We start from the raw sequence: 27084 nt of genomic DNA, 5'->3' as shown, positions 1-27084 counted from the left end.
ATGCGGCGGGGGTGAGCAAGACACTTGTGATGAAGGTGAAGGCTTGTTCCCAACTAGTTGTACTGCTTTTGGACAACTAGATATAACCCTGGAATGCCAATAGAACTCCAAACTGATATTTCAAATATAACTTGTGAAATGCCAGAACTGCTGCAGTGAGTAAAATTAATTAAAACCTGCTTTCTCTTTAAAATATATATAACTGTGTGTCGCATAGGTACCATTTTAATTTTTGTTAAGTATAAGAAGGAAAAACTCAAATCTGACCGTAACTGCAACAGAAAACATGACCTGGCCAATAGATCATGTTCATGTCGCTCCACCGGTGCCGTCTGTAGAGACAGAATGATTAATTAGTGTCTGCTCTCGCTACAAAGGGTTTCACCTGATTCAGCGGTGCCAGAAATTGTCCCTTTTCATCAATGCAACCAATTCTGTGGAGCTGGCAGTGCAGCCAAAACTTGATGAACTGTCCTCAATATCTAGTAATTAGCAGCCACAGGCTGGAAAATCTTTCACAAATCTTATTTGTTTTTCAGTTACCCGGTGTCTTATAAGATCCTTGAATAAAATTTATATTAGATTTTAAGGTGAGTTGGAGGGTGTAAATAGGACTAGATCTGTTCCTACAACCATGTCAGGCTAAACTTTAATCATCACTGTAAAGGAAATATATACAGAGTGCCTGCATGAACTGAAAAGTAAGTTATTTATAAGTTGAATCTGTTTTTGTCATTTTATGGCTTTTCTATTTTACAGTGCTGTTGATTATTCCTGTAATGGCTTCTCCATGCATCTCAGAACACGCAGTGGGTAAATGCCTTCTTTCAAGTGGGAAAAGTTCAGTGTATTTAAGTTGGCACAAAACCCTAGGTTAAATAAAGTTCATTTCAGACAGTTTTGTAGTTTTTATCCCTTGGAGGCTACAAGTTTTGTATTTTAAAAAGTACTTTGATCCTAAATATAGGCACCTGAGGGAATTTGATTCCCTCTGCATGTAGGCTCCTACAGTGGCCATATGCACAGAAATGACTCAAATTCTTGGCATGCAAACTTTTTTCTTTTTTGTTTTCCGCCTTAGGCATGATACCACTAAAACCTAAAATTATTACTCTTTCAGTCAGAAATGCATGTTAGATGCTGAGCTAAATACCAAAATAAATTAAAACCCTGTATTGACTCTGTACTCTCTTCTGACTTGTCTGTTTCATTGTACCCAATACTAGTAAATAGATATTGTGCCAAGATAATGCAACTCCTGGTGCAAAATGATTTGAACGTTTAATATACTTTATAATTGTTTTGTGCTATTTTATGTGAGAATCAACTTTTCAGATACTGTACGTGATTTGTCTAAGATTTGCAATCCTTATAGGAATCCATCCTATGGGTATATATGCATTACAGCCACTGGTATGAATAGCAGCTCATGTAGATGTACCCACGCTAGCTGCGCTCAAGCTAGCTCGCTAAAAATAGAAGTGAGCAGCATGAGCCCTGACCACCCTGTATACCTTCTCGCTTGTGCAGCCAATGCTGAAGTCCATACCACTCTCCTTCCTTTTCTTTATGGCAAGCTAGCAACAGTACAGCTAGTGCCAGTGCATCTAGCCGGGCTGCCACTCATCCATTTAAACGCCTGGCTTCAGTGTAATGTATCCTAAATCACTGCTATGTGATGGAAAAGCTACGTTCCATTTCTGCATATAAATATTTAATGGGAAAATGTTTTAAACAAATAAAAGCAACACTGAAAACAAAACAATATTATAACGCTTTCGGGCCTTGAAAATTCCACCAGACAGCTTTGCCGATGCACCTCAGTCCTGACTTGCAGTTTCCCTGGTTTTCAAATTCTAGGTCTCTCTTGACCCATGAATGCCAATTATAATAATTATTTGTGGACATGAACAGACAGGAACTAGTAGGAATCCATTACAGCCATTTTTACTTGAGTTAATTAAGGAGGTGAAAGGCTTGAGCCCTGAGCCAAACCCAAAAAGGGCCTGTCCGGGACTGTCTGCGTTACAAATACAACCGTGTCAGGGGTCCCAGTTATAACAGGACTGCTCCTTAGCCGACTACAAATCTGTACTGCAGACAAAGTGTTAATGTGTTCCGTAACCTGCCTAAAGACTTGGTCATGTCCCAGGCTTTAGCCTGCTTATGGCAAAAGGTTAAGATCCTAGTTTTACTTCAAATGAGAACTAGGTCCGTTGACATGATTCCTTTTTGTGGCAGAAAAAAGTCTCTTTTGTAACTATCTGTCAATATAATACTAAAAAACATTTAAATCAAAGGAAGAAAATCGTAAGTTTTTGCAAAGGGATAATAAGGATTCTGAAAGCCATAAATATAAGCAACATAAAAGGATAAACCTCATTTAAAAGAGAGCTGAGATTTTCTAGTAAAGTTTGATGTTTTCTGAAGGAGGTTTTATTTTGCTTCCTTAAGCAGTTGCCAGCTGGTGGCTGGCTTTTTGTAGGTGTACTTTTTGCACTAGCTCTTAGTTTTCCAACTCTGGAGTAAGAGAGAAACAAAAAACCCAGGTAAAGGAGAATTTTTCATATAAAATCAGGGAGAATTCAGGGGTGTGACAAAGCAGTTTATAAACTCAGACTTTTAGTTGCTTCCTGTGCAAACTAAATATAAACAAAATTTGATTAGTGGCATTCGACCTATCATTTATGCAATGTCCCTGAAGCAGATTAAAGCTGTAGAACATTTCATTGTGTGAACAGATGACAGTGATTACTTATGAACTATTTGCTAATAGCCATCTTCCCTTAAATGTATATATAAAAAGGCAATTTACTTCCTGAACTTTGCTACTTAAAGAATCTATAACCAATCAGGATGTCACTTTTTAAATAATATTTGGTTTTCAGCACAGAGCACAGCTGGGAGATGCATATTTTAAAAAACACATTAACATAACATTAGGGAGGGATTCTGTCATATATCTTTGATCCCTTATGACACATCACCCATCCTTTTGTTCTGCACAAGAGAGTTCTTATCTCTACATTTTTACCAGATTTGCTTTTCTTACTGAATTAACGCAACATTTTTAGATTTGTCAAATAGGTCTTGGCAGGGTTTAAATCAGTGATCCTTCGACTGAAGCTCCAAGTGGCTCTTTAATGTGTTCTGCAGCTCTTTGCAGCACATGATATTAAAACACTGTAGTTAATTATTAACCAGTCCGGATGCTCTTACTATATAGATATCTATCTAGTAAATGAAACAATGAATTCACACTACTACAGCTCTTTTGGGTAATGTTGATCGCTAATTTGGCTCCTGAACCACGGAGGTCTGAGTATTACTGATTTAAATAAACACTTTAAAAGAATCTTTAAAATGGCATTTCAGCGCATGAATAAGTATTTTATTTTCCATGAACTGTTTCCTGTTTTCTTTAGTTGTCAAATTCTTTGTGAGATTCCTACTTCATTAATATAGTAAGTCTGCATTGTTGAAGAGAGCATCCTCTTTTTTTATATTTATATATACATTGTTCTGTTTTGTGGTTTCCCACCATAAAAGAAACTAGCTTCTCTGATCCTTGATGTTTCTCATCCCCATGGTGGTTGAGCAATACTGCCAGTTAGTTAACAGTTCTGTTAGTCGTGTGCCACTCCATGAATCTTGTTCGATGGTATCACAGAAGAACACTGGCTGCACAGCCAACAAAGGCAAGACATGTTTTTTCCATGTATATATTAGGACTTCCTTTGCTGTTTATCTGACGCTTTAAATCATTCTTTTGGGGCAGATGTCTGGAAACATTCAGTGGGATATATCCATACTTCACAAGATACCTTCATTGAGCCAGAGGCTCGGCCCATTGTTTCAGAGCTCATCCTACTTGTATATAAAGTTTTAGAGCACCAGAGGTTTGCATGGACCTTTTTAGAGAGAATAAATACTGTCTTGAGGATATTACTAGCCGTGTTAGATACGATACAAAAGCATGCAAAGAAAATTGACATCATGCAAGGCAGATGGAAGGAGGTTAATTCAAATAAGGATAGTGTGTTTCTTGTTTTCGTAAGGTATGCATAATGTTAGTTCCAACTTTTAAAACTTAAATGTTGCCGTAGGAGTGTGAGTCAGTGTTAGAGAGGTGGGATTTTGAAGCCAAGTAAGGAGGCAGCATTAAAATACAGGTATGGGAAGGATAGTCCAGGAATTTAGAGGACATGCAGGCATGTGTGGGAAGGGGAAGCAAAGACAACATGAAGGGCAGTAGAATTGGCAGAGCATATGATCCTAATAGGAGACTGACAGGAAACAAGAGATGAGATGGTTGGCAGTGGCAGGGCTATGACTAGGGGATATGAATTTGAAGTGGAAAGTGATTGGGAGTAATGGAGGCTGCAAAAAGGGAGTAATATGGACAAGTATTGGCAGAGGAAGATGAGTTTGTCAGTGCCACTTTAGTCAGGCTGGAGGGATGTAAGAAGGGAGTCCTGTACTCCAGAAAGAAGAAGGTTGCCGTAATCTAAGCAAATTACTACCAAGGTGTGGATAGCTGTCTGTAAAATAAACAGCAAGTTAAAATTTTGCATCCCTTGATTTATACAGTCAGCCATTCTCATTTAAGATACTTCTATTCAGAAGCTAAGGCAGTTAATGCACGTCCATCATTGGAAATGTTTTGTCTGAGCAACTCCAGGATCATTTTGACAGAACGGAATTGTAAATAGCTGAAATGAGTCATCCTATGGTAAATTTTATTCAGTAGTGCTCGGAAATTTCTCATCATCAAGGATCTTCACACATGAAGTTTAGAAGAGCTAACTTTTCTCACCATTCTTCTTTTGTGTATATGTGAAGCTAACTAGACAACTGATGATGTGCTATGATCTTCATTGTCATCAATTCATTATATTGTTGTGTCTAGGTTGTGGCACTTTCATCTTGGCACCACTCTGCTGTCTGACCAAGACTAATGAGTGGATGTGACAGCTGGTTTAGGTTCAAATTCGGCAAAATGAGAAAAGGCTGCGGACACCTAATTGATTGAGTTTGTTTTGCCCAGGCAAATTGTTAGGTGTCCTTTTGGATACTGAGCTGAATATGGAAGTGCAGGTTTCAAGGTTCATTACCTTGAGTGGATTTTTTTTCATTTCCAGAATTTTAACATTATGTTGGTACAGGTTTATGTACCAGAAGTCTTCTGTATTCTTAATTGTGTGCCTAAAATGGAGCCAATGCAGCCTTCTGTGCTGTAATCATTTTCTGCTGTTTTTAAGTAGTAATCTCCTCTTAGTTTCAGTGATTGAACTTTTGAAGATTTTCCATATAAACATCATTTATGACATCTGTTAAACTGGATTAAATAGTAGATCCAGCGGACCGTGGCTGCCTCTTGTCAGTTGAGTTTGCATTTTAGCATAAAGGGATGTGACAGCACATCTGCTTTTGCTGCATCAGAAATCAACAGAAGTTGGAACTGAGGACAGTGATAGGAGATATTCCAGTTACTATAAGGACAAATGGAAAATTATAGACCAACTGTCTGGCCAAATTAATAATCAGAATTGGTGATGTAGTACTGTGCAAACAAACAAGATGTATGGTCAGGTTGCTTAATGCACTAGTGCAGGGATCGGCAACCTTTCAGAAGTGATATGTGCCGAGTCTTCGTTTATTCACTCTAATTTAAGGTTTCGCGTGCCAGTAATACATTAACGTTTTTAGAAGGTCTCTTTCTATAAGTCTATAGTACAATTAAACTATTGTTGTATGTAAAGTAAATAAGGTTTTTAAAATGTTTAAGAAGCTTCATTTAAAATTAAATTAAAATGCAGAATCCCCCGGACCGGTGGCCAGGACCAGGGCAGTGTGAGTGCCACTGAAAATCAGCTCGTGTGCCACCTTCGGCACACGTGCCATAGGTTGCCTGCCCCTGCACTAGTGAAAGGTGATCAGATACAATGGTGATGAATGCAGTATAAGAATCTGTGTAGAGAGATACAGAATATGCGGGAAAGTTGGGTTTAGTTTTCAATCTCTTGCTCCCCCAACTCGGGGGGAAAGTCTGTAGAAGCAGACCACTCAGATCCTTGGGGGCAGTGTAAAAGGGAAGTGCCTCCTTTTAGTAGACAGTGATTCCACTGACTAATGGGGTGACAATCACAAACCATGAAAAATGTCACCCCTCCTTCATATGTTCAGAAAGATCTGGCATCCATGACCACTGTATCTTGAGAGAGATTGGTTTAAATCTGTGCAAAGATAAGGCAAGTCTGAGTTTTAAAGGATCATTGAATCTTTGTTTCTTCACTACCCGCACCACCTTAATCCTCATGTTTTATTAAAGAAAATTAATAGATAAATAAATAGATCTATGTGGTCCCTATGATTCTGTTGTAGCCACAGTCATAGCTGAGGGAAAATACCATTAAAGAAGAATGTGTGTTTTGTTAAACAGCTACATAAAAACTGGTATCCTGCTTTACCTTGCCTGTGAGTTCAAATGAAATTGATGATGTGCTCTGTTGAAAGAACTGTTTGATCTGGACTTGGTGTCTCTTTTAATAAGTATGCATTCAGAAGCAAACTGACATGTATTTGGCAGCTTTATACCAAGCTTTTTCCCAAGCAAAATTATGTGGTAGGCAAAAGGCATCCGTTTATCAACTGCTAAAAAAAAAAAAATAATAACTTTGCCATTTATTGAATTTTAAAGTGTGTTGTCAACGTGTAATCTAGACAGTTTCAAAAAACAAGTTAAAGAACTTGAGTTTCTACACCTGCTTTAGACCCCCACCAGTTTGAGATTTTACAAGCCATTATTGCTATTTTTCTTAATGTTTTTCTGTGTGATTGACTCCAAGTGGAGGAAACTAACTGTACAGAGGAAATACTAAAACATCATATACACAGTGCTGCCAAATACACAAAATAAACAAATAGACTTAATAGAGAACTGTTTTTCTTCTATGTTTTGGTTACAGTAATTTTAAGTATTGTATAAATATATAGTAGGTTAAAAAACTTATACTGAAGTGTGATGCATAAGTTGCTGGTATTCTTTTTAAGCAAACAGTGATCTGTGTTCAAAGTTCTCATTTTTAGTCTTTGGTAGGTGAAAAGGGTAGAGTCTCAATTTTTCGTGAGTTGGGATTAGTCAGTTTTTAGTGATTTCGTGTCAGCCCAAACAGGCCTCCCAACTATAATTTGGATACAGACAATATAGAAAGCTTTGTGGAAAATTTAAAATAGATATATACAAAGCCTTAATGAGAATGAAATCTGTTGGCTAATAAAATGTGTTTTATTTTTGAACATAAGGTGAATACACGGGTTTATTTGTTTTTAAAGAAACGCTACAAGATAGTTTTGGCCACACATTTAGGTTTCATTTTAAACTTTAAAGCACTACAGAAAGTACAAGTGTCTTAATTCATTAAAAAAAAAAAAGAAAGAAAAAGAAAATGCTTTGTTTTAAATATTCTCCAGCAGTTTATTACAAAATGATAATAGGTATCAGCCACAGAAAGTGAAACTGACTGGAAACAGAAAGTGAAAGTGACTAGTCGGTTTTCCCAAACAGAATGAAGTTCAGAATGTAAACAAATAGCACAGATGGTAAAATGAAATTATATTGTTTTGCTCATCTAAGGTATTAAGATAAAGACATTTTATTTTTAAGGAGACTTTTAAGCTGACAAAGTTCTTTAAGTACATTTAGGAATGGAAGGATTAGCTTTCGATCACTAAATGTCGGTAAGCGTAAATTTCACCATACACACACACAAATCCACCACCACCACAACAAAATCCATGGATAGTAATAGATATTTACAGATAGTCAAAGTAGGAAAAATGCTGCTTGAGAACTTTACAGTTTGATTTAAGGATACTTACTTTATGTATTTTGACATGAGGTGTTGACAATTTGGATTTTAACGGTTATAAAGCTTTCACTTTTTGAATCTGAGTCCACTGTCATAAAATAATTGTCTGATCCCCTCCCTATAATTCCTTTAATTGTGAAAAAGTAAATCAATGAACATTGAAAAAATGCTGAAAAATAGATCTGTCAGATTATTTAAAAAAAAAATCAAATTGTGCCAAGATACTTTTATTACATGTTAACTCAAAGAACTAGAAAGGATCTTTAAAAGTACTATAGAGTTTATAATACATGCCATTACACTATGTAAAAAAAACTTAGACGATTTGAAAGAGTTAACTTTCAGAAGGAAAAAATATTATCTGTTAAGAGTATTAGTTGTTTAATAAAGCATAGCTGCCCTCCAGATGAACCCGCCAGTGACTCTGCAGTTGGGGTCATTCCAAGTTCATGCTGTGGACTTTTGACTGCCTTCTGTGTATGTGAAAACAGCTGGCAGTTCCTGCAGGGATCACTCATTCAGCCCTGTAACACAAAACTATTGCCAATGGGCACCTGCTGGTGCAGCTTCACAGGAGATCCTTGGGGGAAGCTACCCAACTCATCAGGCATCTGTGGAGATAAAAACAGCGGGGGCTCCCCTGGGATACCCAGCTAATCAGGCATCCATACAGACAACTCATCAGGGGGCTTCACAGATTACCCAGCCAACATGCCGTTGTCAGAATGTATTACGAAGCTTAGTTAACGATGGGATGTGAGCTAATTAAAGGCCCTTTACTTTGATTCTATGACATAAGTGGGGGTGGGGGAAATGTCTCCGGAATCTCCAAAAAGGTATCCTGTGCGTTCACTGTTGAATGCAGCTGTCTTCTTTTTTGTTCTTCTGTTGATCAATAACTAAGGACAGAAAGGAGTCAGAGTCTATATGCATGTTGTATGACACCACCATGATTTCCGCATTTGTAGAAATTCAGTATAGTACTACCTAATTCAAGCTTAAATCAATTCTGTCACTATATTTAATGTTCTGTCAGTATTTCCATTATAAATCACTGTCTTCAGAGGATTGTAACTTGGTCGTAAACATTTTGTTCTTGTCTTAAACTTTCTCATACATTTTCTCTGCTGGGCCCACTTGTTTTTTAAAAAAAAAATCAGTCTGGTATGTTTTATGCTTTCTAAGAGAGAATATATATTAACTGATTTTTAGAAATGCTCTTGTGCTTGAGCAAGGGAGCTGGGGTGAGGGGGAGGTTAATGACCAGTGATATGATCTTGCCACTTCAAATACTTTGCTAATCAATTTTAAATGACTACGGCTTTTAATTTGGAGAAGTCGCTCCTGCCACATGTACGCAATAAGTTTTCAAAGACCACAAGTATTTTTATTATTCATATTTCAGGCCCAGGATAATACACGGTTGACAAATGTGTATTTATAAGTGGGGAAAATGGCTTCTTGCCTTTCTGTTAAATAATGTATGTTTTTTTTAAAAATTCTTTAAATATGTACTATTTATACAATCCATCTAATAACAATGCATATTTTTTTAAAAAGCTAGGTAAATGTGCATTTGCACAGTAAAGAGGTTGGTCTGTTGTGAGAGTAATTTCTAGTACATTTCCATTAGAGGGGTTTTTATGCTTTAACAAGAGACACAGAAATGCATTAAACATTAACCGGTGACACCACAACAAAAGCAAGGAAATCTATAGTAAAGGATTGGCCACATATTCTTAATTCACTCATTGTGCCTACGTGTTATGTATATAGCTCATAACTCTGCATGATTTTCCTTGTTGTATGTGCTTATAATAGCTTTGTACAACAGCATGAGTTGAGGATAGATTGCCAGTGTTAACTCCGAGTTTGCTTGCTTTTCACTAACACAGTCTGTCCTTGGTGCATGTCATTGTGCTTGTTCATTAAACAAGATCATGCAGTGTGTTTAAGTTTAGGGAACAGCTACACAGTGAAATAAACAAATGATGCTTTTACTTTGCATTTCTTTGCATTTCGATGTGAGAGGTTTAATTAGTGTAAAATCTTTATTTAACCAACTAAACTGTAGATTTTTTTTTTTTTGGGTAGTGAATCCTATAACTGACTAGTAAAAACGCTCAATGAACTGACTGTGGAAATAGCTTGATAAAAACAAGGCAAATAACTTCAGGGGACTAAAACATATTGACTTCTGTTAGCTGAAACCTATTGCATTATCAATTACGTTAATCACTATTAGAGACTTGTCCAAACAATATTATTACAACATATATATTCAATGGTAAACTTGTAAAAACTGGTTCAAAGTGTTATTAATGTGACACTTTTTTAGTACAGTATATATTATAAATACAAATCTTATGGACATGGTTCTTGCAAACAGGAAACTCATAGCACAGGTGCTGACTTTTCAAAGTGCTGGGGGGGTGCTAGACTCTGGCTCCACCCCAGGCCCCTCCCTCCCTTCACCTCTTCCCACCCCCACCCCTCACTTCCTGCCCTGTTCTGCCCCCTTCCCCGAGCACACCACGTCCTCGCTCCTCCGCCCTTCCCCCCCAGCCTCCTGCATGCCACGGAACAGCTGTTCGCGGCAGGCGAGAAGCGCTGATCCACGTAGGGGAGGGAGTGGATGGGCACTCACCATTTTCCCCCAGTGGGTGTTCCAGCCCCAGAGCACCCATGGAGTCGGCGCCTATGACTCATAATACTTTTTTTCTAATTCTTTAGTCTTCTGTTCTGTAGCTTTCATGAAAGTGGTAAAGAAACTTTTCTCATTTGTAGGAAGAAGTTTAAGATACATTTGGGCGATGATAAAGGATAATTTGATCAGATTTTGTACTACACAGGCCAAAAGAATACACTTCTCAGGAACACTTTTCTAAGTTTCTCAATTTTTTTTTTAATATATATACACACACACGTTTGAACCTTTGGTTCCCATGACAAACACAGCTGAGATACTAGGTCATTTCAAGCCCAAGCTTTCTGTGGATGAGAGATTTAACTTTCTCAATAACACTTAAAGGAAGTAAATGTTAAGATAGCAGCAGAAAAAAGAAAACGTTTTCAAACCCTGCATTCGTGCTTAGGACAGCCTTCTTTGCTTCTGTGATAAGGGATGGGTGCATTTGACGAAAGCTCTGGAAATCTTAATACTAACTGTGCCGTTCATGGCTTTCCTATCCCTGCTCATGGAGGCCTTGCTTCCTGTAATGAACAGCTGTCCCACTGAATCTAGATACAAAGGATTCTGTTTAGGATTTGCTGTTGTGATGTCAGAATGACTCTCCAGACATCGTGATCTGGGATTTTCCTGTTGCAAAATCCAGAAGTGTGAGGGAGTCAGCGATCACATGAGAGACTTAGTTCACAGTAGATTTTTCCAACTCCTAACTCTGTTCAGTTGGCACTTAAATTATTCCTGCCTGTCATTGAATTTGCATGCTTATAAGTTCTCTCCCTTCTAGTCCTTAAGACTCTACTTTTTAAATTTGAGACAAAATTCTGAACATCACAGAGGTGGTGATAAGAGTTTGAGAAGAGAAAGTTGCGAGGGCAGCAATTTAGAGCATTCTGCATGACCAACAACATACAGTGTTGGGGAGCCTGTAAGTCCTCTTGGTTGCAAGACTGCTTTGGATTTGCCATATCCTCACTAGGCTTGGAACATCATGTTTTTAATAATAGCACCTAGCTTAAACACAGTTGTTTCTAACATAGTATCTGTAGCAAGTGTGGATAAGGATTAATTTAAAAAAAATGATAAAATATTGATCTAGATTGGCTGGGAAGCTAGTCAGTATCAGATACTCTGTATTGTATTTTTTGCGAAAGAAATCCCTGCCCAGGCTGGCTTTTACCAAAGCAGTGGACAAAGCCTAGCGAAAACCAAGAATTTTCCACATCTCGGGTTTAAGTTTTGATTTATATAACAGTATTTGTTGCCAAACATGATGGGAGAACCTAATGTCTTTCAAAGATGCACTGCAAAACAAATTTTAAAAGTGAGTTACGCTGAGGCTTTGTCTACACTGGCACTTCGTTGGCAAAACTTCTGTCGTTCAGGGGTGTTTAAAAAAAAAAAAAACACACCTCAGAATGACAAAAGTTTTACCGATGACAAGCACCAGTGTGAACAGCGCTTTGTCGGCAGGAGCGCTCTCGTGCTGACAAAGCCGCTGCACTTATGGAGGGTGGAAGTTTTTTGTCAGCAGGAGAGCTTTCTCCCGCCGACAAACAGCAGCTATACTGCGTGGCTTTTAGCGGCATGGTTGTAGCGGCACAGGTGTCTCACTAAAAGCCCCGTAGTGTAGCCATATGAAATGTTCTCACCAGCTGGGATCTATGTGCGTGTTGAAGGTGAGGGAGTATTCACAAAGAATAAGTTATAACTGACCTTTATTTAATTCCCTCCCTCCCCTCCCCCAAAATCCATCTTGTCATGTCTTGGTTTGCTAAAGGATACCCCTGAATGTATTATTCTGTAACATTTCAGTGGGTGGATTACAATGAGTTTTAGGTATGTGATGTCTGTTTGTGACATCTTCAGTGGACCGGGAAGTACCAAAAGGATTTACAGAGGATAAAAAGACATTTTTAAAAGTTAGTTAAAACTGATTCCTGTGCTGAATGCCTCACACAGTCTGATTAGTGGGAACAGTCAGTACAGAAATTTGGGCTTAACTCCATTTTCATTTGCTTTGCAGTTTCTTCTGTGTCAGAGAAGTTTATTATTTGGCATGAGCTTTGATTTGCAAAGAAACTGTGTATGATTTTGATTTTTACAGGACTGGAGTTGCTCTGGATGCATCGTTTCTGTGGGATAACTTAGTTAATGTCTTAAATAAGAATAGTGCCTTTCTTCCCAAAAAATCCTGAAGAAATTTACAAATTATACAAAAACAACAACGAGTCCTTGTGGCACCTTAGAGACTAACATTTTTTTGGACATAAACTTTCGTGGGCTAAAACCCACTTCATGAGATGCATGGTGCCACAAGGACTCCTCGTTTTTGCTGATGCTGACTAACACGGATACCACTCTGAAACCTGTCACAAATTATACAGCTAAATATATTTAACAATGCACAGCAACACTGCATACATTTAAGATAGGAAAGTACTAATACTCTACGTGAAACTCTAGAAAATGTAGATAGATAGTGTAATTACCCAAATGGGAATTTGGCTAGGACACAGCGGCCAACACACACCTAGTCTTGCAAAAAATACCATGAAATCTTTAGTGATCACAAGTGCTCAGAGTTTTTACATGTTTCATCTAAAAGATGGCATCTCTGGCAGCATAGTGCTAACTAACATTGAATATGATTCAAAGGGAAGTGTGCAAGCCACTGATTTAAAATCTCCAAAGTGGACAGTCAGATTACAGCAAGTTAGATACTGATTTCAGCTGGTAAAGGAAAATGCAGAACAGTTTAGTTTTTAGAGATATTAATTAACTGATTGCTAAACTCAAAGAAGGTTTTAAGACACGATTCATGGGATACCGACCTAGTCTTCACTGGGGGGGGGGGGAGGGAGTATGTTAACTTGACTTATCAAACTTGAGTTTAAGAGCGCACCCTATTTCTCTGCTGTCCTCAGGGAAGAGGCCTCATGTCAGAGAGAGCTGGTGAGGAATCATGGGCCAAATACTGTTTTCACACCACTTTACCAATGTAACTCCATTGATTTCAGTGAATCACTTCATTTGTTTATGACATTGTAAGTGAGATCAGAATCTGGGCTCAACAGTCTCTGTAGTGGAGGATCAGAGAGAAGTTCATTGCCCATTCATGGAGAAGGGAATTGGAAGGTATAGTCCATTTGGAAGGAAGATCAAAGAACGCAGGTGACAATTGGGAGGAAGAATGTGTGAGAGTTGTGGGGTTTTTTTGTAGAGCTTCCAAAACATTTAATTCATGCTGCTTCTGTCCAGGCATGGGGAACAAGGCAAAGAATCAGATGTTATATTCTCAAATATGCATAAACATTTTTTTCAGTCATTTGAATGATGTCCGTGGATCCATTTTTGTTCAATATCTTCATCAGTGATTTAGATAATGGCATATGGGGTCCACTTATAAAGTTAGCGGATGATACCAAGCTGGGAGAGGTTGCAAGTGCTTTGGAGGACAGAGTTTAAATTCCAAATGATCTGGACAAACTGGAGAAATGGTCTGAAGTAAATAGGATGAAATTCAATAAGGACAAATGCAAAGGACTCCACTTGGGAAGGAACAATGAGTTGCACACATACAAAATGGGAAATGATTACCTACGAAGGAGTACTGCCGAAAGGGATCTGGAGGTTGCAGTGGATTTTGCAAGTTAAATATGAGTTAACAGTGTAACACTGTTGCAAAAAAATCCAAACCTCATTTTGGGATGTATTAGCAGGAGTGTTGTAACCAAGACATGAAAAGTAATTCTTCTGCTGTTCTCTAGTCTACGCTATACTCCGCTGTACTCATCTGGAGTATTGTGTCCAGTTCTGGGCACCACATTTCAGGAAAGATGTGGACAAATTGGAGCAAGTCCAGAGGAAAGCAAGAAAAATGATTAAAGATCTAGAAAACATGACCTATGAGGAAATTGATTTTGTTTAGTCTGGAGAAGATAAGACTGTGGACGGGACATAAGTTTTTAGTGCATAACTGGTTGTTACAACCAGGAGGTAGAAAAATCATTCTCATTAACCTCTGAGGCCTTGGCTACACTGGCAATTCACAGCGCTGAACTTGCTGTGCTCAGGGGTGTGAAAAAACACCCCCCACCCCCGAGCGCAGCGAGTGCAGCGCTGCAAGCTATTCCCCTCGGAGAGGTGGAGTTCTCACAGCGCTGCGAGAGAGTTCTCACAGCGCTGGCGGCGCGACTACACTCGCGCTGTGAATCGGCGAATGTAGCCAAGGCCTGAGGATCTGACAAAAAGCAATGGGCTTAAATTGTAGCAAGGGAGGTTTAGGTTGGACGTTAGGAAAAACTTCCTAACTGTCACGGTAGTTATGCACTGGAATAAGGGCTTGTCTACACTGGCAATTAACAGTGCTGCAACTTTCTTGCTCAGGGGGTGTGAAAAAACACCCCCCTGAATGCAGCAAGTTGCAGCACTGTAAAGCACCAGTGTAAACTGTGCCCCGGCGCTGGGAGCTACGCCCCTCGTGGAGATGGGTTTCTTAGAGTATTGGGAGAGCTCTCTCCCAGCACTGCGCCACGACCACACAAGGCACGTTAAAGCTCTGCCGTGGCAGCACTTTAGTGTTGCCAGGGTAGACTAGCCCTAAATTGCCTACAGAGGTTGTAGAATCTCCGTCATTGGAGATTTTTAAGATCAGGTTAGACAATTACCTGTCAGGGATGGTCTAGAGATAATACTTAGTCCTGTCTTGAGTGCAGGGGACTGGACTAGATGACCTCTTGAGGTCCCTTCCAGTTCTACGATTCTATGACATCTAATTAGCGATCTGGGAGATCCAAGCTTTATCTGGATTTAGGCTTCCAGTTCTTAGATCTAGGAGAAGCTAGGCATTTTGAGTCTAGTGGTAAGGTGCAGCCTTCTTCATTCAACAGCATGCCTGTTAATTATTAGTCGCTAAAGAAGGAATGTGACCACTCTGAGCAGGAGTTGAGGTGCCCTGTTACAAGTCACTGTAGCAAAAGGGAAGTTTGGGAAATATAAAGAACATATCCAGGATAAAAGGCCAGAGTAATACTTCCCTTTTGATAAGGTGTAGGCAAAGAACTTATTCTGGAAAATTTAAGGATGGAAGAGATTAGGTTTTGTTCTAAGAAGTGCCTTGATTCAAGCTGCATGTTTATTTATTCCTTAGATTTCCATACTTAGTAACATTAGCATTTAAATGGTCTAAACTAGGTTTTGAAGTTAACACCTCATTGAGGAAAATAAGGGGGTATGGGTGGAATCATGCTTTTGTTGCCATTGTTGTTTAGCTGTAGGCTGTTTTCTGCATGACTAGATAAACAGTGCAATAAGCCATGAATTATATTGTGACTGCTATTTCACAAGGGAAGAGCCAGATACCATCACTTTTAAAAGGAGGAGGCATCAAAAAGTGAAACACCCAAGTTTTCTTTTTGTGTGGACTTCCTTGGATTTCCCTTTGCAATACTCTTCTTAAGCCAGGCACAAATGTGGGTGAATTTCTTGTGGGCTTCCGTCTACTCAGAAAAATTCTCTGGTGCTGAAATGATTTTCAAGAGCTGTTCTAAAAAAACATTTCAGGTAACATGGTTGTACTGGTCTGAGTGGATGGGGCATAGTGTGGTTTATTGGAAATCTTTTTGGTTTTTGTTGGGTTTTTTTGCTCATGGGGTAGGCACAACCATGTTACCTGAGACACAGTTGAAAACCATTTCAGAGTTGGGTATTTGGGGGTTGTATGGGAGAAGGTTGGAGGGAAAAGGTGTTAAAAGTACCTGTGGGCCTGACCTTATTTCATTTTGTTATTAGGCCTTATCTACCCTACATCCATGAGAACCAGGGGATCTCATTGGCTCATGGTGTCCATATAACCAAATTAATCACCTGGACTGTAAAGATATTAATCAAGTTATGGACATGGTTAGGTCTACACTACACCTCCTAAGCATTTTGTAATTAAGGCCTTATCTTCATTGCAAAAAAAGAGGAGTGTTGCTAACTTGAGGTAAAATCCTACTGAAGACAAGGCAGTTGGTAGGTTTCACACAAGTTAGCTGGTCCTGTAAAAGCCTATGAGGAAGTTTAGGCTTTAACTCAAACGAAAACGACAAACTGCCTTGTCTTCACTAGGATTTAGCTAACTCGAGCGAACAACACACTTTTTTCCTAGTGAAGGCAATGGATAAGTTTGGGTTTGACTCTGCTGTCACCGAATCTCCTGGCTGGGTTACAATTCTACTGTAGCATGGCTATTGTGATGTGCAGGTTGAAAAGATGGGCACCACTTTCACTATGAAATGTTTCAGTTCATATTAAGAATACTGTGGTCATAAGAACAGTTTGCTATGCTTCAAAATAAAGGAGTACAGTTCTCTGGTTTACTCTTCTTCACTCAGATTGTTAATATTTGCCACACCCAATCCATTACACCCCATCAGTCCCACCCACAAGCCAGGGCCGCCCAGAGGATTCAGGGGGCCTGGGTCAAAGCAATTTCGGGGGCCCCTTCCATAAAAACAAGTTGCAATACTATAGAATACTATACTGTAGGGCCTGGGGCAAATTGCCCCCCTTCCCGGGCAACCCTGCCACAAGCAGAACCTTATTTGAAGACTTTTCTCTCCTCCCCATAAACTGAAATAGTTTTCAAAGCTTTAGTTTTTTTCTACACAAGCACTTAGCTTGTGGCAAGTTGAGGTTGGAATTCACCCTGCACTAGCCTGCTGCACACTAACTGTCCGTGTGAGCCCTGCAGACAAAACACTTCCTTAGTGTGCTAAGTAGATCACAGCACACTAGGGAACCATTAGTGCTTGGCAGCGGAGTCCACAGTAAGTGTGCAGCAGGTTAGCATGGGGTAGATTTACACCCCATCTTGCCATGAACTGTTGGTGTAGACATGCCTTAAGATATCTTTAGTAGAGAAATACATTTTGTGCCGTATCTAAATATTCACTTTGTTTTCCCATACATTTGTTCTTACAAAACATATCAAGGAAATTTACATGCCAGTGGAAAAGAACAGGTAACTGGAAATGCATACCACAAATAATATATGCTGGTGTTTGTGTAAGTGGTGACACTGCTGTTGCAGATCATTTTGGCACCCTACCTGCCAAAAGACATTGGGGAATGTAGTCATAAGAGAGGGTGTTGGATTGGCAGATATGAAAATCCAAGTCCTCTATATATCTGGAGAACTGAATGCATCTTGAACAATGGTACTGCACTACTCATGTGCCCTCAACTCTGTGTGCTAGTGAAAATGGGCATTCAGCTTCCATACTCAGCTAGTCCATGGCACCTCTGAATCATTGTGGCCTAGAGACACTGGGAACTGGACTGACATTGTCAACTCATTTTACATAGATTAGCTGTCAGTTTACAACAGTTTTTGGTGGCCCATCCACTTAAGTGCTCAAATAACATGGTGATGGATGCTGTATAAAAGCCCCAAAAGATAGGTATTACCAAAAATAGGAAGGTGCCATCTATTTCTTCACTAGGGAAAATGGATGCCTACCACGTCTTTTCTGTGATAACCTATTCTTTTCCAGTAACCTCTTGTGGATTGTAACATGGTTAAATAATACAATCAAGCAAATACTGGTAAAGGCATTCAACATTAAAATTTAGTGTTTTGTGGTTAAAATCTGGTGAAGAATTTGGATTACATCACTTGAGCCAGGACATCAGGGAAAAAACATTTTAGTCCATTAAAATCCTTATGGTCTAACTATGAAACAAATGTCTGTCTTTGGGCACTTGGTGCTATTTGCTACAACACGCAAACCAAAGTGTCCCTGTTTAACCTTGTTTTTTTCCTTCGTCATGGACAGAGTATTAAAATTGCCATGTGATGACGAGATGAACTTTTAACCGGTACATTTATGAATGTTTCCTCTTTCGGCTTTACTAAGAAAACAATTCTCATATGGAGGCATTAAAACAGGAATTGCGATTGACTAACACAGATGGTGGACTCCTTTCATCAGAGGAGGAAAATGTGAGGAGAGAACACACAAGCCTTATTTATTCAGGAAAATTTGATTGTTGTGCTGCCCAGTCTGAACTGGGCAAAAAACTTTCCCCAGACAGCTGTTATGAAAGCCCAGTCATTTCATTAATAATAATTTATAATTTGTCCAATTCACATTGGCTGGCACCAACCATCACAACCAAGCTAACTAATTTGGCATTCGAGGTCAGTTCTTGACAACTGTTTCAGGACATGGCACTTTTTTCGGTGTGGGCTGAAAATCTAGAGCCAGCAGAAAATCTGCCTGCTCCCACCTAAATACACATTTCATGTGTGAGCCTTTAATCCTTATGGTAACTCTTCTAATCCCTGTAAAAACTATTACCCTCTAGAGAGAACAACACCTGGTTATGGGATAGTTTCAATTCAATTTGTATTTCTAGACTAATCAAAATAGCATCTACATTAAGTTCAGAAAGGGGTTAAAAATAATTCAGCCAATGAACTGTGCGCTCTGTTTTGTGTCTGTATGGTTAAGTCACAAGAACAGTCATGGGATTTAATTTTCATTCATATGATTAAAATCTGCTTGTTGAGATAATGGAAGATGCTTTGAATAGTTTGCATTTCTTAGCAGGAAAGGAGGAGCTACCGCTCAGTAATCATATAGCTAGCAAAAAATTGCACAGCCTTTAAAAACATTGCAGATGTAAGTAGAAGAAAAAATTGCGTCAGACACATTATATAACTAAATTTTGTTTCTTATTTTGAGTTTTTACCTTATTATAACAAGGATCTCAGGCATATTTCCAAACTACAATTTACAAAATAATGACATACTCTTTGGTCACTTTTTATATTATGCAAATTATGTATACATACATGCTATTTAATTACTAGAATTGGGGGGCTGAGGGAGACATGGAATTGATGCTCTTGCCCCCATTGATGGCTGCTGATCAAAACACCTTGAGGAAAGGTCATTTTTGAAAAAGAATAAACTTTTGACATCTTTGTCATCGATCAACATGTGATTTTAATATTGTTATACTTTCACTTCTCTGCTAAACTTGGTACAGATTTCCTTTTTAATATAGTCAGTAGATAATATTGGAATATCTAGCTATTCTAAATGATCTTGTTATAACATGAAAATGTTAATCTAAATGAGGATTGTTGTACTGTATTTGCATCTGTGCAAAAGCCCAATCCTGAAGACGTTACAATGAATAATCCTTACATTAGGTTTATTCTTGTATAGATGGCTTTTGTGGCAAGGGCATGTAGACTAGGGTCTGATTTTATAAATTAAGGATATGTAAGATTATTTTTTCTAATACGTACACACTTTGATCCACATGAGTTTTCTGTGTCTAAGACACAACAGGGTGTTGAAGTTACTACCTTTCTGAGTTATAGGATGGAGCAAAGGTATCAAAGGAAATTTCCATGAAAGAATTACCAATGAGGGAATTCAAACCTAGAATCTTGTTACACTGGCAGAGCACCATTCATGTCACATGCAGGGGACAGATGAGAATTCTAAACTATTCAAGAAAGAATTTTTAGGCTCTCTTGTTTCTCCTCATCAGTGCAAGGTTTCATGAAGCATCTCTAGGCATTTTACAAAGGCCTGGTCTTCGCTACAAGTAAGGTTGACTAGCTGCCTTGTGTCAACCTAGATGTACATGTGTCTATTCTTAAATTTGTCTCCCACCGATGTAAGTGCCCCGTTACAGCGATGCAGTAACACCGCCTCCCTGAATGGGGTTGAGCCGTGATGGGTGTACTGAGGTCGATGCAGCACAAATGCAGGCACTGCCTTACTTATGTCCACCTTAACAGTTGTCCAGCTGCTGTCCCACAATGCCTGACGCTGACTGCTCTGGTCACAATTGTGAACTCCGGTGCCCAGGGATCACGGAGACTACCAGGCCTCCTTCCTCTTTAAAGCCCCGCAAATTTTTGAAATACCTTGTCCTGATTGTCCAGTTCGTCAAGCACACCTAACAGCTCTCCATTGTTGTGTGCAACTGCCCAGCTGACCATGCCGGCTCCATGCTCCATTTGCACTCCAGCTTGGAGTAGACCTGAGATATTGGATCTCCTGGGCCTTTGGGGAGAAGAGGCTGTGCAAGCACAGCTACAGACCAAAAGCACAAACAACTGTCATTCTGCATCTGCCGATCTGGTAACTGAATCTTTCCTTGGTGCTGTCAGGGTGGCCAGCATATGGCTTCATGAGCAAGGGATAGGCTGGGTCCCCCATGATCATTATTGGCATTCCAACATCACCAATGGTAATCTGCCGGTCAGGAGGGAAAGTCCCAGCTTGTAGCTTTTTGAACACTCTTGTGTTCTTACAGATGCATGCGTCATGCACCTTCACTGACCAGCCAGCACTGATGTCGGTGATTCACCAATGCTTGCATAACCATAGAAAAGTCTCCCTTTCTGTTGATGTACTCTGTGGCCAGGTGATCTGGTGCCAAAATAAGGATGTGTGTGCTATCACTCCAGTGCAGTTCGGGAACCCATTGCTGCAAATCCATCCACCATGTCCTGTACAGTGCCCAGAGGGTCAGTCCTGCGTTGCAGGACATGATTAATGGCCCTGCACACTTGCATGACCGTGTTCCCCCACTGAATTTCCAAAATGATTTCCCACTGACTGGTGCTAGTCCGGCGTTGCACGTTTCCACGCAGTGATCACCATGCTCGTCTCCACTGTCAGTGCAGCTCTCATTTTGGGGTCCCTGCACTGGAAGGCAGGGGTTTGCTCTGCGCACAGATCCAGGAATATGGCCTTGCTCATCCGAAAGTTCTGCAGGCACTGCTCGTTATCCCAAGCCTGCATTATGATGCAGTCCCACCAGCCAGGGCTCATTTCTCTGGCCCAGAAGTGGTGCTACACCATCTGCAGCTGCTCTGTGAATGCCAGAGTCCTGCTAGGCATCCTTTTCACTACTGATAACTGTTCTCAGTTAGAGGTAAGGGTGCTGGGTTGTTTTGTTTTGTGTTTAGCTTAACTTTGGGATGTGATCTTATCGAAGTGGCTAAAGAATTAATGGAGCACTGGGACTGACCTACCCTTCACTCTAGCTGGTGTTTTTTCAGTATCTTCATTCAGTAATGGCCAGTGTTCTCATAACTCCTGCTCGGATTAGATATGTCTTAATCCTTCATCTATATCATAAAAGATATATGATTAGGAAAGAGGCCAATACTTTTATAATGGTTCTGCACATGCCTTCATTACAGTCCATTGAGATTTCCCTTACATTAGTTCAAATCTTTGTCCTGTGCTGTAGTACTCGTCTGTCAACATAGCCATCTACCTCTGGATCATCCTGCACTTTTCCCTAAACATGGCATTGCTACCCCACCAGCTGTAAAATAGATCCACTTTAAAACCCCGTTACTGAAATGTATTTAAATAGCTTCTTAACTTGCTACAAAATGTAAAGTACACTAGTACAAGCATATTTCTGGGAATGTTTGCCTTGAAGGTTTTCACATATCTCTGCAAAAGGATAGCTGTATGTCTAAATAACATTCCAGTGAGTTTTCTGAAAGGTTAAACTAGGGTCACTGGCATTTAACTACTTGTTTTGGGAGAGGTTTCACTAGACAGTTAATTATATTTAGCAGTTTTCATTTGTTTCGTTTGTTCACTTGACTACTATAGTTAGGCATAGATGTGATTTCTTATTTACTGTCACTCTAGAACTTTTCAAATTGCATAATGATAGAACACAGGTAAATGTTCTTTCTCAATCCTTTTCTGATAAAACATCTACAGTGAGAGTTCATGTTTATCAATAAGATCCTCTCCTGATTCGTGCCAGCAAACATACTTTAACTTCATTTGATCAGAATATAAATTGGCTATGTATTGTTGAATGTTTGTTTTTTGATTGAAATGACTAATTTACTTTATATGCTATACAGCTCAGTATATATAAAGCCAAGTTGAGTTAGTACATTTGGCGGGGGGAAAATAGGTTGACCTATTTTGCTGCCTAAGTAAAAAAGTAGTGTAAACATAGCCATCGGATTCAACCGTGCTGCTGAAGTCAATGGCAAAACTCTGTTGACTTTGACACGAGCAAGATTCGACCCTAAATCATTTAGCATTCCAAAGGGGAGAAACTGGATGACTTCTGCAAATATTTATTTTTTTAAAAGTGTCAAGACACTGAAACACCTAACAAAATCAAATATCATTTGTAGAAATTTGCATAGTTGATGCAAATTACAATTGTACTACTTAAAAAATTTCCTCTAATTCCAGGCCATTAGAGTAACACTTTTCTTAAAACTTCCCACCATTGTGCTGCCATTGGTGCAGATCCACTGATGGTTGCAATGAGTGAAACTCTGGTGTGGAATAGCCAATGATGTTTTAACCAACGTGGGCTAAATAACACTGCAAGATACAAGTGGCTGGCCTTACACTGGTGCTACTTCCAGTGGAATGATAACTGTGGGGCAATCTTAAGGAAAATACTAATGCAGACAAGGCCTTTCTGAATATAAGACATAGTGGTTATGGAATTAGACTGTAGATGCATATCTTCAAACAACCAAAAATTCTCTTTTCATGCTGCCATGTAAGTGTGACATGCAGATATTGAGAACGGCACATATTCTGGTCTTTAGCACTATAGTAATATTTAAAGTAAAGCAATAAAAAGGAGAATTGCATAAATCAGTGTTTAAAAATTAAACACCGCTAGTTTCAACAAATCTCGATAATTTAGAATTCTGTTTTTTTTTTTTTTTTTTTAATTTCCCATTGTTTCTCTTACTGTAGTTTGCTGGGACTTTATCAGATGGTTTGGGAAAGACGATGGATAATCGACATCAAACTGAACGAGAGTATATTCGATACCATGGCGCAACCAGTGGAGAACATCTCATAGCTGGGATCCATGGACTTGCTCATGGTAATTTGTGCATCAATAGATTATACTATTGTAATAACGGTTCCTTTGTTATCTCTGTCACTGTGGTTTCAAAGTGATAGGATTCAGAAAAACAATGCAGTTCAATTTAAGCCACTCCACACTGGTTGGTTACAAGTGGCTTAAGGTAATGGAGCAATTGCTGGCTTTCCTTTTAATTTAATTGTGTTTTTAATTTTGGCCAAGGCACCTAGATTTGAGAATAGGTCCTATTGAAGTGTACTGTTGGATATCAAAACTAAATTTAGGAAAGAGATCAGCCAAAATTTCTAATTTCCATATAGGTTCATAAATATGCTTACAATCACTTTGTAAGTGACAAATAATAAGATAATATTCAGCCAGTGGTACAAATGAATGAATAAGTGTATCGCGCTTAGCTTCCCCTGCTTTCACTCAGTTCCCACAGATTCCAGTTTTCTTGCACAATCCGGCCCTTAGCCTGTCTGTATTCAAAGTTGCACCTGTTTAACTTTCAGCTATCTTAAAAAAAAAAAAAAAAAAAAACAGTTTATTTAAACTGGTGCAAAAGACAGTGTGGACACTCTTAATTTGATTGAAGACAATTATGGCAATTTAGCTTGTCGATTCTCTGCTGAATTAAGCTAAATCGATATAAGCCAGGTTTAAATCATTTGAATATTCACAGTGTATTTTGTATCAGTTTCATTAAATTTGTTTAAAATTGTGCCTTTAGTTAACCTGGTGCAATTTCAAATGCAGTCTGTATGATTATCAAAAAGTCTTGTACTTAAGAAATGTAAAATTAGGGGTATTTGTTTATTCAGTCTCTGTATTAGACTGAAATAGTTTTCTAGGTAGTTGAAGCCCCATCACTTGAGATAGATGATGGCCCAAAAACGGAAAAGGTTCGTTTCTGTAAGTTGTTTCCATATCTAACTCTTGTGGTTCACTTAAGTGCAGGAATAAAAAAATTTCTATGAGAAAGATAGCAGTGAAGTTCTAAATGGATCACATTAGACTTCCCTTTGAATGCAAAGCATTTTGATTATTTCAGGTACAGAACATTAGGTGTGTTCTCAAATCAGGGATAAATTATGTTGTTAGCAACATGTGAAATCTGAAATATGATTGTTTAATGAAGAGTCAGTTAGAAACATTCATTAGCTGATTAGCTTCTTTGACTTGAATCCTTTTTGTTTGTTTTTTGTTTTTTTAATGTTTCCAATTTCCATTTCTTCAAAGAAGCAGCTGACTGTTAAATTCTGTCTGTTGAACTGTATTTTTCCCAAATACTCCACTGTATCTCAAAGTTACCCAAATGAACATAGCATATGCTATATGCTTCTCGACTCCAGAACTTATGTACCAACAATACTGTTTGTACTACCAACATCACAATGTTTACTGTCTTTTGGCTGTGATGTAAAATCTGTAGGGCAGTCAAAGAAGTCTATGGAGCTAGGTCAGTTGATACCAGCTGAGGATCTGCCTTTTAAGTTCCTAACCCCTTGTTGGGCCCTGAAGTTCTCATGGACATTAACATTTTGCAAGAATGAGATGCCTATCCCCAGTGTCCTGGTCAAAATTCCACTTCGCCTGCTTAAATTTCTCTTTGTATTTCCAACTGAACACAGTATTTTTTTTATTTCCTGTCCTAAGCTGTTGTGTAATATTTTGTGTTCTGTTAAATCCTTGTCACACTGTTGGAGGTGGCTTCACTTCAGCAGTAGACAAAATACTTCTGTGTATGTATAGCTTCAGGATAAATTGCCCTATACAAATATAAGATTAATAAAAAAAAACCCATTCAGACTTTTCATGTGCTGCATTAAGTGAGTAGCATGCTTTCCCACTATCAAGAACTTTCAAAAAAGTAAATCATTTAACATTGTCAGCTGTAATAACATCCTGTCGTTTTATTTTTAGTGCAAAGCAGTTGGTCCACTTACAGTCTTTGTTGTCTTTGCTAGGAATCATTGGTGGATTAACAAGTGTAATAACCTCAACAGTAGAAGGTGTCAAAACTGAAGGAGGAGTCAGTGGTTTCATATCAGGCCTTGGGAAAGGGCTGGTTGGCACAGTAACCAAACCAATGGCTGGTGCCCTTGATTTTGCTTCTGAAACAGCGCAGGCAGTGAGAGACACTGCAACTCTTAGTGGCCCCAGGTCAGTGAACGCTTTTCATTTCTAATCATAATAAAGTGTCTACAAAAGCATATTGCAATACCTTCTGCAATTTTGTAATGGATTTTGTTTCCTAGCCCAAAGGAATTGTAATTTTATAATTATTACTTTGTATTATTAGTTTTGCTTCTAGTTGATTTAATTAGATCCTTTTTGAAATACTGCATTTAATTACCTCCTTTTTGAAATACTGCATTTGTAGACTAACTAATATGGCCTTTTGTACTAGTAAAATTGGTACAGAAAAGCTACAGTGTAATATAGGAGATTCTCATTACTAAGAACATAAGAATGGCCATACTGGGTCAGACCAAAGGTCCATCTAGCCCCGTATCCTGTCTTCCGACTGTGGCCAATGCCAGGTGCCTCAGATGGAATGAACAGAACAGGTAATCATCAAGTGATCCATCCCCCGTCGTCAGGGCCGGCTCCAGGCACCAGCTTCTCAAGCAGGTGCTTGGAGTGGCCGCTCAGGAGAGGGGCGGCAGGTCCAGGTATTCAGCGGCAATTCGGCAGACGGTCCCTCACTCCACTTGGGAGTGAAGGACCTCCCGCCGAATTGCCGCTGCAGATCGCGATCACGGCTTTTTTTGTTTTGTTTTTGTTTTGTTTTGGCTGCTTGGGGTGGCCAAAACCCTGGAGCCAGCCCTGCCCGTCGTCCATTTCCAGCTTCTGGTAGACAAAGGCTAGAGACAACATCGATACCCATCCTGGTTAATAGCCCTTGAGGGACCTGTCCTCCATGAACTTATCTAGTTCTTTTTTGAACCCTGCTATAGTCTTGGCCTTCACAACATCCTCTGGCAAGGAGTTCCACAGGTTGGCTGTGCGTTGTGTGAAAAAATACTTCCTTTTGTTTGTTTTTAACCTGCTGCCTATTAATTTCATGTGGAGATCCCTACTTCTTGTGTTATGAGAAGGAATAAATAACACTTCCTTATTTACTTTCCCCACACCAGTCATGATTTTATAGACCTCTATCATATCCCCCTTAGTCATCTCTTTTCCAAGCTGAAAAGTCCCAGTCTTATTAATCTCTCCTCATATGGAAGCCGTACCATACCCCTAATAATTTTTGTTGCCCTTTTCTAAACCTTTTCCAATTCCAGTACATCTTTTTTGAGATGGGGCGACCACATCTGCATGCAGTATTACTACATCATATTCTAATAAATCAGGAAAAAGAAAGTCTGAAGAGCTTAAATATAATAAAAAAGAAATTGCCATCTTGGTATCCTGATGCAGAATTGAACTAAAAATGTTGTTCTTTAGGCTTCCATTAAGAATTCATAGGAAAACAGTTGTTTTAAAGAAGTTGAAGAGTTCTGAAGATAATGTAATAGCAACATCCCTTCTATTTTTCTTTTGCAAAATCAGTTTTTACTAAGAATATGTGTGTGTGTGTGATTGTGCATGTACACACATTACTCCTGGGGGAATTCTGTGCCA

The 27084-nt window shown here is 39.0% G+C and overlaps 1 protein-coding gene across 6 annotated transcripts in view; it reads left to right on the top strand.

Annotated features, from left to right (window-relative positions):
* The window catches only part of VPS13D (vacuolar protein sorting 13 homolog D), a 184441-nt gene that overhangs the window by 112311 nt on the left and 45046 nt on the right, over positions 1 to 27084 (top strand). For all 6 annotated transcript variants that reach the window (XM_054009135.1, XM_054009133.1, XM_054009132.1 and 3 more), the window contains 2 exons: positions 23337 to 23469; positions 25422 to 25617. In XM_054009135.1, the coding sequence (XP_053865110.1) occupies positions 23337 to 23469; positions 25422 to 25617 (329 nt within the window). The remainder of the gene's footprint in view (positions 1 to 23336; positions 23470 to 25421; positions 25618 to 27084) is intronic.

Source organism: Malaclemys terrapin, chromosome 19 (genome assembly GCF_027887155.1).
Source record: "Malaclemys terrapin pileata isolate rMalTer1 chromosome 19, rMalTer1.hap1, whole genome shotgun sequence".
NCBI classification, from domain to species: domain Eukaryota; kingdom Metazoa; phylum Chordata; order Testudines; family Emydidae; genus Malaclemys; species Malaclemys terrapin.
The sequence above is the reverse complement of the archived record's forward strand: the minus strand, read 5'-3'. Positions and strand labels throughout refer to the sequence as shown.